Source organism: Sorex fumeus, unplaced genomic scaffold, assembly GCF_029834395.1.
Source record: "Sorex fumeus unplaced genomic scaffold, SorFum_2.1 ptg000131l, whole genome shotgun sequence".
In the NCBI taxonomy this organism is placed as follows: domain Eukaryota; kingdom Metazoa; phylum Chordata; class Mammalia; order Eulipotyphla; family Soricidae; genus Sorex; species Sorex fumeus.
Genome location: NW_026606188.1, coordinates 39,129,608 through 39,143,436, shown reverse-complemented (window position 1 = coordinate 39,143,436; position 13,829 = coordinate 39,129,608). Strand labels below are relative to the sequence as shown.

The window sequence follows — 13,829 nt, the reverse complement described above, 5'->3', positions numbered from 1 at the left end:
GGGGATGGAGGGTGGGAGGGATACTGGGATCCGTGGTGGTGGAGGATGGGCACTGGTGGAGGGATGGGTACTGGATCATTGTATAACTGAAACCCAAGCACAAAAATTTGTAAGTCTACAACTGTACCTCATGATGTCTCACTAATAAAAATAAAATATACATATAAAAAAATGATCCCTGAGCACAGAGCCAGAAGCAGCCCTGAGCACCATCAGGTGTGGCTCCAGCCCCCACCAAAAAAAAAAGGGGGGGGGAGGAGCAAACTATTGATACACACACAACCTGAATCTTGAAATGATTGTGCTTCACATTAAAAGAAAAGAAAAGAGTGAGACCAGGGCCAGGATGATGCTCAAAGGGCAGGAGCTCTTGCTTTGCCTATGGGAGCCCTGGGTTTGATCTCAGACTCCAGATGTTCCCTGGAGCATCACCAGATAGATTCCCAGAGTAACCCCAGACAATGCTGGGGTGTGCCTTCAAAAGAAAGCAAACTAAAAAAGAGCAAAAGTGAAGACAAACTGTTTGATCTAAATACGTAAAATTCTAGAAAATGAAAAAGAACCCAAAATTAAAGAAAATCCTTTTTTTTTGGCCTGAGTATAGATAGGAAAAGGAAGGATTATAGTAGCAAAACTTTAGGGGGTGAAGCTTACATTTATTTATTGAATTGAGGTGATGATTTTTATGTCTGTGCCTGTCAGAATATATTTCTTATTTTGTCTCAAAGTTTAAATTTCAGCAAAGCTTTTTTTTTTTTAGGAAAAAAATTACCTAACACTCTAAGCTCCCACTGTTATGTGTTATATCTAAATGGGGGCTGGGGGAGGGGGAGTGGGAATTACTGCATAGGTTGTTGAAAATTTCTAACACTATAGGAGAAAGGAAGATTGGGTACTCGGATATTGGGGGACAGTTGGAAGTCTATCACACAAGTGAATGTGATTCAGTGCATAAAGGGAAGTATTCGCCACCAACAGAATTTGTGGCATGTAACCAAAGGTTTTACAAAAGAGGAAAACTGGCTAGACACCACTGATTTATTGTTGTGGGTCAGGACTGGAAGCATATTGACTGAAGCATTACAGGAGCACAGAACTGAAAGAGTGGGGTTAAGTGGTTGGGACATACACAGAGTTTAGGAATAATGAGGAGCATGCAGTAAGACATTGGGACACTATTAAGCTCAGGGGCCCCAGGTCATCCCATCACCCACGGTCACGGTCCTCCCGTTATTCATCGATTTGCTCGAGCGGGCCCAGTAACATCTCCATCATGAGACTTGTTGTTACTGTGTCTGGCATATCGAATACACCACGGGTGGCTTGCCAGGCTCTGCCGTGCGGGCTCGATACTCTCGGTAGCTTGCCGGGCTCTCTGAGAGGGGCGGAGGAATTGAACTTGGGTCGGTCATGTTGGCTGCGTGCAAGGCAAACGCCCTACCCGCTGTGCTATCACTCCATCACCCAATTCTTTCATTACACCCATCCTCTTCTACCAGAAAAACTATTTTATCTATAAGGGCTCCCCGTTTTTTTTTGCTTTTTGGGTCACACCAAAGATGCACAGGGGTTACTCAGGAATTACTCCTGGCAGTGCTCGGGGGACCATATGGGATGCTGGGGATCGAACCCGGATTGGGCTATGCAAGTCAAATCTAATCTAGTGGATGTAATTTTCTTCCCTTTGCTGTGCATAGGCAACAAGTGAATGCCAGGGAAATGTCAACAGACCTTCACTGCTTAGGAATCTCTGCTGGTCACAGGAGAAAAAGATTGGCTGTTGGGTTCCAAAGACGAGAAAGTGGCCATCTTAAGAACAGAGAAAATGAGGATGTTCAGTCACTAAACTGAGAAATAACTCTTAGCTGTCAAGAAAAATTCTAGGACAACCCAATCTGATTCACTTACATAATTCTCAGCAGATTTTCAAAATAGGACTGGAGATAACACAGTGGGTGGGGTGCTTGCCTTGCACACGGCTGACCTGGGTTCAAACCTCAGCCTCCCAAACAGTCCTCTGAACTCCATCAACTCTGGCTGCTAAACAAAATAAAATGTGGCCCGAGTGGTCTCTGGAAACAGTACTTTTTGCAGTACATCCTTGGACCCTCACACTTACCTGAAGGCCTAGTTGGTCAAGAATCCCTGGGAAGGGCCACTTCCAAGCACCATAAAACAAAAACATCAAAGTACCAGAACCAACTTAAAAGCTTTCCTAGGTTAATATAACCAAAGAAGTGGTCAAGCAGTTTAAGTGAAGCTGCCATTGAAGAGAGTTGACGGTTTAGTTACTGAAATCTGGACCTCACCTTCAATGTCCAAATACACTCAATTCCTTTAAGGACTTAAGTCAATAGTACAGACTCTGCCCCAATCCTCGTATTTCAGTTTTAAGAAGACTGGAGAGCCAAAGTGCCAAACACATGCTTTGAACGCAGGAGCTTTGGTTTCATTCAATCCCAGCACCAAACGGTCTGAGCAGCCTCCGCACCACCAGGTGTGCACCATCACGCCACACCTCTGGCCTCCCACCCCTCCTACCATCCCACAGCTCAAAGGGCTGGACGCTGTGCATTTGGAAATCCCAGGCACCTCCTACAGAGGCCACTCCCCACACCCGAGGCCAGGCCAGGAGCGTAGCTTGGCAGTAGAGAAGCTGAACTGCACTTGTAAAGCTGTGGGTTCAATCAGGAGCGTTCTTGGGGCTACGGGACGTGGCTCACTGGTAGCAGACATACACTTCTGTGTGGTACTAGGTTCTGTCCCCATTGCTATACACACAGTACTAATATATTAGTTATTACCTTGGGACAACTTCAGGAAGGTAGCTATTCATTTTCAACCACTGTACACCTATCAAAACCCTTTAAAAAAAAAAGAAAAAGAGAAACACAGCAGGGCAATTTAGCTCTTTGGAATTTGCATGCAATTTCAGCACTTTTATTCTCCTGGATTTTCATTCTTAACCCAGGAACCCAGAATTTAGGTTTAGAATCACGGCTTTAGAAAAAGCAAGGACCTAAAGCCAGCTAAGACACTCATTTGGGCAACATAAAAATGGGTATTTTATATTAAAATCTCAAAAGTTGGAAATATACTAGCTCGTGTATAGAAATTACAAAATGAAATTAGAAAACAGATGCAATAGTACATTGAAAGGCAGTGTCATCAAGAACAAAGCTGGATGGAAGCTGCGAGTTACATCAAGCACTATCAAAAGCTTTTCAAGTTTTTTTTTTTGCAATAATCCTGAGATATTTTCAGTGACTTGTTTTCCTATTCTCTGATAAAGCTAAGTTAAAGCATGCATATCATTAGGCATTACCAAAATGTTTTACATCAAAAAGTCATAGGTAATTGTTCCTGATTTACCTGTATTTGAAATAAACTTTTACTATAAAATACTCCCTTGAATTGCCATTTCATGTATATCCAAAGTAATAATACATCATTGAGGTGTGATAAAAAATATTGATGTACACCTTTCATTACTTAAGAACATAGCTCATTTTGTCTACGGTTGATTCACTTGATGCTCATGTAAAATGACTGGAAATCTTCTATCCTTAAAAAAAAAAGCAAAGGATTTTCAGAGCAATTTCATTTAATAACTTTTTGATGATAGGTAGGTGAAATTTATGAATGGACTATTCCAGGCGTCCTTATTTATTCCAATACTTGCAGGGTAACTTGAGAATCCATGAGTCAATTATGAACAGTGTGACAAGTCATGTTATCATGGAGTGTGCTATCAGGAACACTTGTCTAGAGTGAACAAGGTAAGCTATAAGTTCTAAGGAGTTCCTTCAAGCAGAAATTTTAAATAATTCCAATATGAATTTCAAGTGAAAAGTACCTCAACAAGCACCTTTAACATAAAAATAATCACTCGAAGAACATCTCAGTCACACACGATACCCACTGACAAAAGGGAAGTGAAGACTATTACAGATACCCAATTAGTCTACACATCTCTTTAAATGTCAAACTTGTCATCTTAGTAGTAGAATATCAATCTACACAGTGTGTGCTTCTGCTAACATTTTTATCAATTCCACAATAAACGTAACTCCAAAAATGTTAACAAATGGGGGGAAGCCAACACCCAGGAAAACGGATTTAATCCAGTATTTATTCCACACTCATGATGTTTCTCTGTAATCAGAATACAAGTCATAAGAACAATCTACCAAATAATTTGCTGATAATCTTAAATAATGCAGCACAGCATTACTTTTAATACTTCTGTTCTAGATTGTTTTAAAAACTCAAACAGCAATCTCCATTATCAATAAAAAAGTTCTGAATTTTAAAAAAAGGACACTATATCAAGCTGTTTCATAATTTAAGTATTTTTCCATTTATAAAAATGCTTTGGAAGCTTGAATCTATCTACTCATCTGCCCCACCCTCTCCCAATTTCACGTTAGTATAGAGTTGCTGCAAGAATGCTAGACTTTAGACATTAATTATTCTTTTAATATAGTACTTTAAAGTCTGAAAAAGAATTCAAGAAAAAAAAGATTACATGTCATGTATTTTTTTTGTTTCAAATAAAAAAGAAAAACTAAGTGAATAAATTTTAGGCATACTATCAGTGTCCCTTTGAGGTAGAATGCTAAAAGGACTTTTGATCAAATCACAGCCTAATTTACACCTCTGCACCAGAAACTAACATCTCATAAATTCTCTCTAAAGTTAACTGTGGAGAGTATTAAGTGGAACATATTAACAAGAGCCTTCCAAGATAATATACAGTGGACAAGAATGTTAATCCTACAATTGCTGCCTTCATGTACATAGAAAGCACATAATTCTCCTATAATAGATATTCAAAACCCATTCTCAAAGTCTTTAGCATTCTATTATGAAAAGCACAGCCATGCTAACTTTAGTACACAAACCATAATCCCACACCTACAAAACAAAAATAGAATTAGTGGCAGTTTATTGCCTTATACAAATTTAACCAACATGGCAACTACGCCAAAGGAATTAAAACATTTTTAGGACATATGTACAGACTGTACATTTCAAAAACAAATAAAAATGCAAGAACAATCTGTGCATCATGTATCAAACTCAACAATTGGGTGAAAACATCAATGCGGTAAACGGGATTACAAAGGCACTTCCCTACACAAAAGAGGAAATGAAAATGCAGCCTACAAGGAGCTTGAAGAGTGCGGAACTACTGCACAATCTCAACTCGGGAGGGGGGAAAGCAGATTTAATCAAACATTTATAGGATTCAATGTGATCCACTTTTACAAAAAAATTTTCACACAGTCTCATCTTTGTTTTTATGTTGTTTTTCTTGGCTCTCTGGTTCTACGCTTTGGCTCCTTCGACGATCATGTTTGTCAGACTGGTCCTTACTATCACTGTGATCTCGTTTGTGAGAACGATCTTTGCTTTTGCTACGCTTTCTAGATTTTTCTTTGCTGGGGCTATGTTCCCGTTTTCTTGATTTTTCAACACTGTCAGTTCTTCCTTGACTTCCACTCCTACTTCGTTTATTTGATTTTTCTTTACTTTCGTTTTTATGTTTACTTGATTTCTCTTTGCTCCTGCTCCTACTTCGTTTTCCTGCATTTCTACTTCTACTCCTACTTCTATGTTTTCGTTCTCTGCTTCTACTTCGACTGTGTTTTTTCTCTTTCTTGGAATCCTTTTTTTCATCTCTATGCCGCCTGTCATCCTTGTCTTCTTTGTGTTTCTTCTCTTCTACCTCACCCCGACTTCTTCGTTCCTTGGACCGTTCTCTTGATCGCTCTCTCTCTTTCTCTCGGTCATTACCTCTTTCCTTATCATAGTCCCGATCTCTCCTCCTGCCCCTCTCATTTTCTTTCTCTCTTTCTCGATCCCTGTCCCTTCTATCTCCTTTTCTATCACGACTTCGACTACGGGTTCTGTGCCTTTCTCTACTCCTGCTGCGCCTGCGGTCCAACCCTCGATCAATACTTCGGGACCTTCGCCTTTCTTTCTCCCTTTCTTTGGCTTCCCGCTCTAGTCGCTGGCGTTCTTTCTCTCTTTCCAACTCTCTGTCAAAGCTAGAAGATCCATGGCCCTCCCGATGATGGCTTCTACTTCTGGATCTTCTTGGGGACCTCCGTGGACTCAGTGATCTTCTAGGAGATCTAATGTTAAAGGGGGAAAGAAAGCAGCACTGAGTAACACGTGAGAGAAACTGGACACTCAGCACCTGTGTTGGTTTAGAACAATGTTTCTCAAATGAGCCTTCTAGTCCCTAGAGGCACCCAGAATACCCCAAGGGATCGCAGGCAAATACCATATAAGCGAAGGGAAGGGGCAGAGCATAAGACCACGGGGTCAACCAGGAAAGGAGGGAAGGCACAAAAAGGAAACGAGGTTGGTATGGGACCCGAGTTGGCAAAAGGTTTGAGGAATACTTATGATACTTGTGACCACCTCTAAACAAATATTTTATAATATAATTCAATTATTACACTACCTCGAACGTCTGCGTTCAACATGTCTGTCAATTTCCTCTGTGCCTTCCTTCCCATCTTTTTTGATTTTTCTGGGCCGGGTTTTAATCTGTTGATCGATATTCTTCTGAACTGGAACAGGAATTCTTGGAAACAAGGTAGAAAACCACTCGAGTTTTGTGAGAAAAGATCGCAGCATTTCTCCAATGGTCATTACACAGCCTCCGCCAGCCTTCACATCTAGGTCCTACAGAAACACAGAAGAATACCCTAGCCGTCAAAAAGTTACTTCAATACATATTTGAATACTATATATAAAAAAAAACCATCTTTGTAATATCAAATACAAAAAAAATTCTAACAGAAGAATCTCAATTTGTGTATCCTTCTAATCTGGTAATGAATGATACGAAGAAATATTTGGGCATAGTGTGTGCATGCAGGTGAGACAAACCCTGCAGCCTCATGGGCATAAAGAGAACTGCTCTCAACTCAAGGTAACATGGATACGAACAGCCCCTTACATTCATTACTAAACTATGTGGAACAATGGACTTAAACTCAATTCCACATGCCCACCAAGTATACATTCTGTGGACATATTTGCACACATCATTCCTAGCCCTGTAACCTAACTACATTATGAACTACTTCAGACAATTCCTCCTGTCTACAGGATATCTTTTAACAACTCTAATATAAAATGGAGCCCTAATAAAACTGGAAGCAATAGCAAACCAACTGCCATGAAGCAGTGAGGTTTCTAATTTAGAGTTATGTAGAAAATAAATAAATGAACAAATAATTGGAAACGCATAATCCATGATGACCATTGTCTCTGAAAAGGGTCATTACCGCATGAAGGCCTTCTTGCTATGCCCTCTCACAGCTCAGGACATGTTAGTCAGCTATTGTCAGTCCCAAACCTATAGTGCAAGCACACAAGGAAAGTGAGATTTGTTATCTAAACAGGAAAACAAGAGCTAAAGGTAAAACTGCTTGCACTCACACACATTTAAGTGTTCAGATAAACAGTAATTCCAAATATAATCGCTGCAGATATCTAAGGAAGAAAACAATAAGTTAGCTTAAATAGAGATCCTCAGATTTGAAAACAAGTAACAGATTAAATAGAAGCATTCAGAATTAAAAAAAAAAAGAAACCTAATACAATACCAATCGTGAAGAGAGACATGGTATTTAAATATAGAAGGGAGAAGCGATCCAGTCTGGAAAACAAAACAACTCATCTAAAAACAATCCGAAGATTTCTTGTCCTCCACACCTTTTTAGCATACTTTACTGAGACATCAAACAGCTCAGTAAAGGGCTCCCAAAAAGGCGGAGATCAAGTCTCCTTGTCTAACAAGGACGTATAGGTGTGCATGTAGTAACAGAAACAAAAATGGAAAGATTTTCCATTGCAACTGTCCTTTAATTCAACAAATGATTTGGATAAAAACTTTTGAAACAGGCTGTCACAGTTGACTTTAAGGAGCTGACGTAAAAGGACTGGCAGGGGCTATATATAGGTAATACAGACCATACCACTGATCTTCTGAGATCTTGGTCTTCACTACACACGCAAATTAAAACACCTAAGACTTGAACACAGCAATGTTTCCTTTTGTGAAGGGATAACAAGCCCAACCTGGTGACAGCAAACTAGATTTGTAATTTTTTAATTCTAAAGGTTTTTCTGGTATGTTTCTATTTACAGACAATGTAACAGAAAGCCAGAAGTTAAGCACATGCGTTGTCATCTTCAACCAATCGTTTAAACTCAGCCTGCTTAAAATCCCACCCAATTTTTAAATTCAGTGTATCTATGCAAATGGTATTTGGAAGAAGTTACAGGATAAGAACTGTAAAGTTCCAAAAAGGGGAAAAAAAGCTGTATTACTCTTCTATACGCATATTTATTCTGAGGCCACGCCAGCTGTGTTGGGGCTTGGGGGCAGAGACTCAAGGCCTCACAAGTAAGTTTCTAAACAATATAAACTTTCTAAAGTTACACACATAAAGGCAGTGCATGTCTTTTATCACCTCGATCTTTACGCAAGGTCCAGCTTAAAATGTTACTCATCATACAATGCACAGAATTAGTTAGAATAGAAAAAATTTCAGTTGTTATCAAAATACATGTAAACACTCTGAACACAAGAAAATAAAATGTATGAAACTTAATCTAAGCTATAGAAAACACACCAAGTCTTACTTAGTAAAAGGACACTAAACGTATCTGAAGCAGACCTTAACTATAGAAAATCCTGAAAAATATTAATCTCCCAATTAAAATATCAGATTAAACAGAAGAAAGCTAATTATTACCCTTGCTGACATACCTCTTCATCATCAAGGAAGGATTCAAACCAATCCCATAGGTCGGTAGGGGGTTGTGTATACCTAGATCAGAAAACGGTATTATTAAGTTTATGTGAATTAGCTTATTTATTAGAAACATAGGTAAATGTATGTTTGATTTACCTTATATACATAAATCCAAGGGCTCGAATATATGGAGAATCGGTGTGTGTTATGAGACCCATCACTTGCTTGCGAGTTAACTTCAGAGTAAATAATTTGTATAACAGGCAAAATGCTGTAGAAACAATGCCTCCTGTTCCAACACCTCGAACCTTTAGGACGAGAGGAATTAAGTAGTAGTAAAATAACCAAGCGGTCCTTAACGTATCAGCTGGTAGGTATTAATTGAACAGGATATAATCCAGAACTAAGAACAAAGCACAGAACATCACTGACTCCCTTCTAACCCTATTCACCACTCATAAAATATTTAAATACGTTATCTTAAAAGTATTTTAAGATATTTGAAACTATTTCAGTTTGCCGACTAGTCATTTGAGCAGGTAATGGACATCTAGGATTTAAGTCTTCGAAATAGAAAGCCACGAGCTACAGAAAAACTCAAAAGATGCACGTACTTCTACTTACCCCTCCGCACATCCCGGTCTGGCCCGCTGTCTTCCTGCTCCCTTTCTCCCAGGGCTCCACATGAGTGACCTGAAACAGAAAAGAGGAACACGACAAACATTCATACTTCAAAATTGTTTTGAAGTATGACTAAAGTAAACTCAAACCCTTAACAGAGTATCTAACCCCAAATTTTAGAAGCCGGGTATTTTGACTATACAAGTGTATAAACCATCTCTAAAAAACTTCGTTAGGACCCCCCTGAAGCTATCAGGGCGACCTCAACAACTTTACGGAGACTATTAAAGTAGCTTTGTGGAGAGTCAAAACATGGAGAGTCAATTCGTGAAGATTCTGGAAACAAAGTCTTGGATGCTCACATAAGTATCTGATAGTACATTAACTTATCTTGAGTTGCTTAAAAATTAATTCTCCAAGGACGTAAGACTCCCAACTTGGTATGTATTTCAAAATCTTTTAAGTATCCTAATAGTTTCAAGTTGGTGAGAATTTAAAAAATTCTGCTTTATAAAGAAAATTCATTTGAAAAATTTATTCTGAAACAGTCAAATTGCTTCTAACGCAAAATTATGGTAGATTATTCATACTTTTAAACACCATTATCGGGCATTGTGTTCATTCCTGATTAAAGATGAAATTGCAAAGGCCACACCTACGCAGATATCTTGTTAGTCAGTGTGTAATTTTCAACCCAATTATGTAATCAGTTTTTAACCAGAATTTAACTATCAAAAAGTGAGTATGACAAGGCATTTTAATATCTAATCAAAGATGCATTATTTTTGTTTACATGGGTACTCTATACAACCACATACTTGAAGATTATCCCTACAATAAAGTTCAAGGGAAGATCCTTATTAAAAACAAAAAAATTAAAATGCTGTTTCATCATCACATTATTTCTAAAATTCCATTCTCTGTATCCTTGTTTGTACTTCATAGTTTTTCAGTAGCTTCAGAGAGAAAAGCTTAAGCACTAAGCTATTTGCTTAGGAGACCCTTTAATGCTTTATTACTTTTCTTTTCCAAGCATGCTGCATAAAAGATGTTACGAGCTGTAACAGAAAAGCTGGCCAAAAGAATGGATGCAACACAAAATTTAGACAAAAATTAGGAGCCTATTTCCATGATCGATCTGGACCACTTGATAACAAAACCGGAGTCGTAAGTCGTTCATGACTAAATTGAAAATAATTTGAGACTCTTAGTTGTTTGAAGTGTGTGCAATCTGAAAATAAGCTTTTCTCATAGCATCAACAGTTATCACCTTTTATTAAACAGAGGCTGTCTTCTAAAAAGCAGAAACCCAATTTGCAACTTTTCAAAGTTTACAGAGCTATTGGTGAAATATGCCATACTGTTATTCATGCTGTAAAAGGTCTTACCTTTTAAAAGTTAAAACCACCACCACCACCAGCACCACTAGTTATTATTCTTAGAATTTCTTACAAATATCGTTGGTAAGAAGATCTAAAATTTCAGTGTACTTCATACAACCAACGTTGAAATTGCTACTCTATTTTCTATTACAGCGATTAGTACCTAAAATTCCTCCAAAAAACCCAATAACTAAACTTGGAATTAAAGTGCATGAGACAACAAACTGAAAAAGATTCTTTTCTGTTAACACCTCCACACCATCCGACCTACAGAAGATACTTTTTGTGGTTTACCAGCAGTCTAACATAAACTCCCGCATCCTCACAAAAAGCCCCACCCAATACCCCAAAATCTGCATGAGAAGCTCTATTTGACATACTTAGATCGTTAAGGTCATCAAGATTCCTTGAATAGCGAAATTTAGGGATCTGGAAAGGGTGTTTTTTATAACTACAATTTAAAAAAAAAAAGACGTTCGGTAAAACTACAGCATTTGGAAAGCTGTTGGGGGAAACCTACGGCCAAAAAAAAAAAAAAGGGGGGGACCAAAAAAAAAAAAGCAATCAGCCGTTCATTTAACCCGGGGAAATGCATGTATGGCGATCGAGCATGATGAATAGTGCATACCTCTACCTGCGACCCTGGGCTGCTCCGAGCCTCGCTGCAAGACTGAGTCAATCCTGCTAACGAAACAAGAACTGAGACAAGAGCGCAGAGAGGCGGCGCCAGGCGAGCTCCCCAGCACCGCCAAGCCAGCACCGACCCTGCCGCAGGAGCCCAGGGCCCGGGTCCTCGCACCAGGCGCCCGACGCACGGGTCGCCGCCGCCGCCACTTACTCATCCTGACTGTCCTGCGGGCCTACCGCGGTGTCCCCTCCGGCGCCGCCGCGACCTCCCCGCCCTCGCTCCCGCCCGACTCGCCTCGAGAGGGGCGGTTCCCCCGCGGGGGTCGGAGCCGCAGGACCCGGGGCCGGCGCCGGCCGCAAGAAAACCCCCCCACGCCGGCCGGTCGGCGCGGGCCGGAGCAGCCCCGGGCCCCGGCGACCCACGCAACCGGGCTGAAACCTGCAAAGGGGGCGGCTCGGCGGGAGGGGCGCGAGCCGGGGCGCTGCAAAGGACCCCCCGAGGACGCCCCCCACCCCCGCCGAGCGGCTCCCGCCCGCCCGCTCGCTTCCTGCGGGAGCCCCGCCGCGACCCCTCCCCCCACCCCAACGCCCCCGGCGCTCCCGCACCTTGAAGTAGATCTCGTCCACCACCTCGTGGTAGGTCTTGAGCTCGTAGAGCTGCACTTTGAAGTAAGGCGACGACAGGATGTTGGTGAGGATCATGGGGTTGAGGTTCATGGTCTTCTCGTTGCCCCACAGCGGCAGCACGTTGCCCTGCTTGCCCGACACCGCTGGCTTCGGGCCGCCGCCGCCGCCGCACTGCTGCTGCTGCTGCTGCTGCTGCTGCTGCGCCGCGGCCGCCGCCGCCTGGTGCTGCGGCTGCGAGTTGCCTGTCAGCGCGGGGCTGTTGTTAGCCATGTTGCGGCGGGCGGGAGGGAGGGAGGGAGGGGAGGGGAGGGGGAGGGGGCCCGGCGCGCTCTCGCTCTTCGGGACAACGGTCCGGGACCCTACTCCATGGGACGCCGTCGGGGAGCGGGGGGCCGCCTCGCTGAGCCCCCGCCGCGTCGGGAGGGCACCGGGGTGCCAACCGGACGGACCCCGGGCTGGGAGACGACGGCGAGAGCCGCGCGGCGACGACTCCGGCAGCAGAGGCGCCAGCGGCCGGGGCTACGCGCTCGCTTCCGCCAACTGCCTCTGGGAATAAGATGGCGGCCCCGGCGGATGTGACGCCGCACGCCCCAGAGTTCCAAGCGGAGGCGGCGGCCAATCGGAGGCGCCCGGGTGGGCGGGCGCTTCCGCTTCCTCGGTGGCGGCGTCGCGGGCACGCTGCGGCAGCTGCGGTGGCCGGCTGGAAACCCGCGCCGGCCGGACTGCCCCCGGGCTTTTGGGCTCGGGGAGGCGGGGGTCGTAGACCCTCTTCGCGGCTTTTCGTTGTCGATGTGCCGGGCTCTTGGAAAACGGGCTGCGAGGGAGGAAAAGCTCGCAGGACTGTGTGCTTTGGCAGATGCGGGATTCAGACGCCCACGTTGTGCCCGAGGCCTCTGACCTCGCAGTTTTGAGATTCTCTGCAAAGAATGGCCAGTAGCCGGGCCTCCCATCGGCTCCGTGGCATTCCTGTGTTACACTTAGGGATGATTTTTGCCCGCTCTCGTCGGACTGTTACTGTCACCCGAGGTCTTAAGAGTTTGGACCTTAATGTGTTTAGCTGCAGGGTGAGCCCGGGGGTGTTTTGCCGGCTGATAAATGGCACAACACCCGGAAGCGCCCCGTGGAACGCGCAGGCCCTTGCCTTTTCTTAGATGCACGCTCGAGTTCTTCTTTTCTACTTTTTCTATAATTTCTAGCGTTAGAATTTCTATGATTTCTAGCCTTCAACGTCGCTAGGCGTTGCGGGTGTGCGGAGTGCAAAGGGGTAAAACTTGGCCAACCTCTCGAGCCACTGTTTTATCCCAAGAGTATTTTGGGGGTGGGGCGGAGACAAAAGATTGTTTGTTAAGAGAGGGCAGCTGAAGGTGCCAGTAAGTAGGTGTTAGCGGGCCTGGAACAGACCCGTTCTGTACGGGAATCAGAAGAGGTTCTTCGAGGGTCAAAAGTACGATTCACAGGAGCCAGGACTTCCTTGAGAAGGGAGTAAGGCCGGAGAGGAAGTGTCACTGTGAAGTACCTGCAGTGCCAAGATGGCGAAATCATTTGAATCCAAGGGTTAGATAATTGCATCCAGGGCCCCAAAGACTGCTTTAAGATGCTAATATTCCTGATATTCCCTGGCAGGGAGAACTGCCAAATGTTCCAAAAATGCAACTCTTGGCTACTCAAAACCTTGTTAGGTTCATGGAAGTGTTTCTCCACATTTTTTTTTAACACGTGTTGCTTGGTTTTTCGCAAACATTTGGTGGGAATTTCTGCAACAATATTGCACATCACTGCCTCAAATTAA

General features: G+C 43.0%; 1 protein-coding gene across 1 annotated transcript; it reads right to left on the bottom strand.

Moving 5' to 3' along the window:
* Positions 1-2,916: 2,916 nt before the first annotated feature.
* PRPF38B (pre-mRNA processing factor 38B) lies at positions 2,917-12,576 on the bottom strand. The gene is made up of 6 exons (XM_056139024.1): positions 12,020-12,576; positions 9,408-9,476; positions 8,940-9,091; positions 8,798-8,858; positions 6,476-6,699; positions 2,917-6,140 (listed from the first exon to the last, which is right to left on the bottom strand). The coding sequence occupies exons 1-6, from the start codon at positions 12,308-12,310 to the stop codon at positions 5,282-5,284; spliced, it is 1,656 nt and encodes a 551-aa protein (XP_055994999.1). The 5' UTR covers positions 12,311-12,576; the 3' UTR covers positions 2,917-5,281.
* Positions 12,577-13,829: the final 1,253 nt, after the last annotated feature.

Coding starts and splice junctions, on each gene's coding strand:
- PRPF38B (XM_056139024.1), bottom strand. CDS start 12,310: ATGGCTAACAACAGCCCCGCGCTGACAGGCAACTCGCAGCCGCAGCAC. Junction 9,092..9,407: donor AGACCGGGATGTGCGGAGGG/GTAAGTAGAAGT, acceptor CTCGTCCTAAAG/GTTCGAGGTGTTGGAACAGG. Junction 8,859..8,939: donor CTTGGATTTATGTATATAAG/GTAAATCAAACA, acceptor TTTCTGATCTAG/GTATACACAACCCCCTACCG.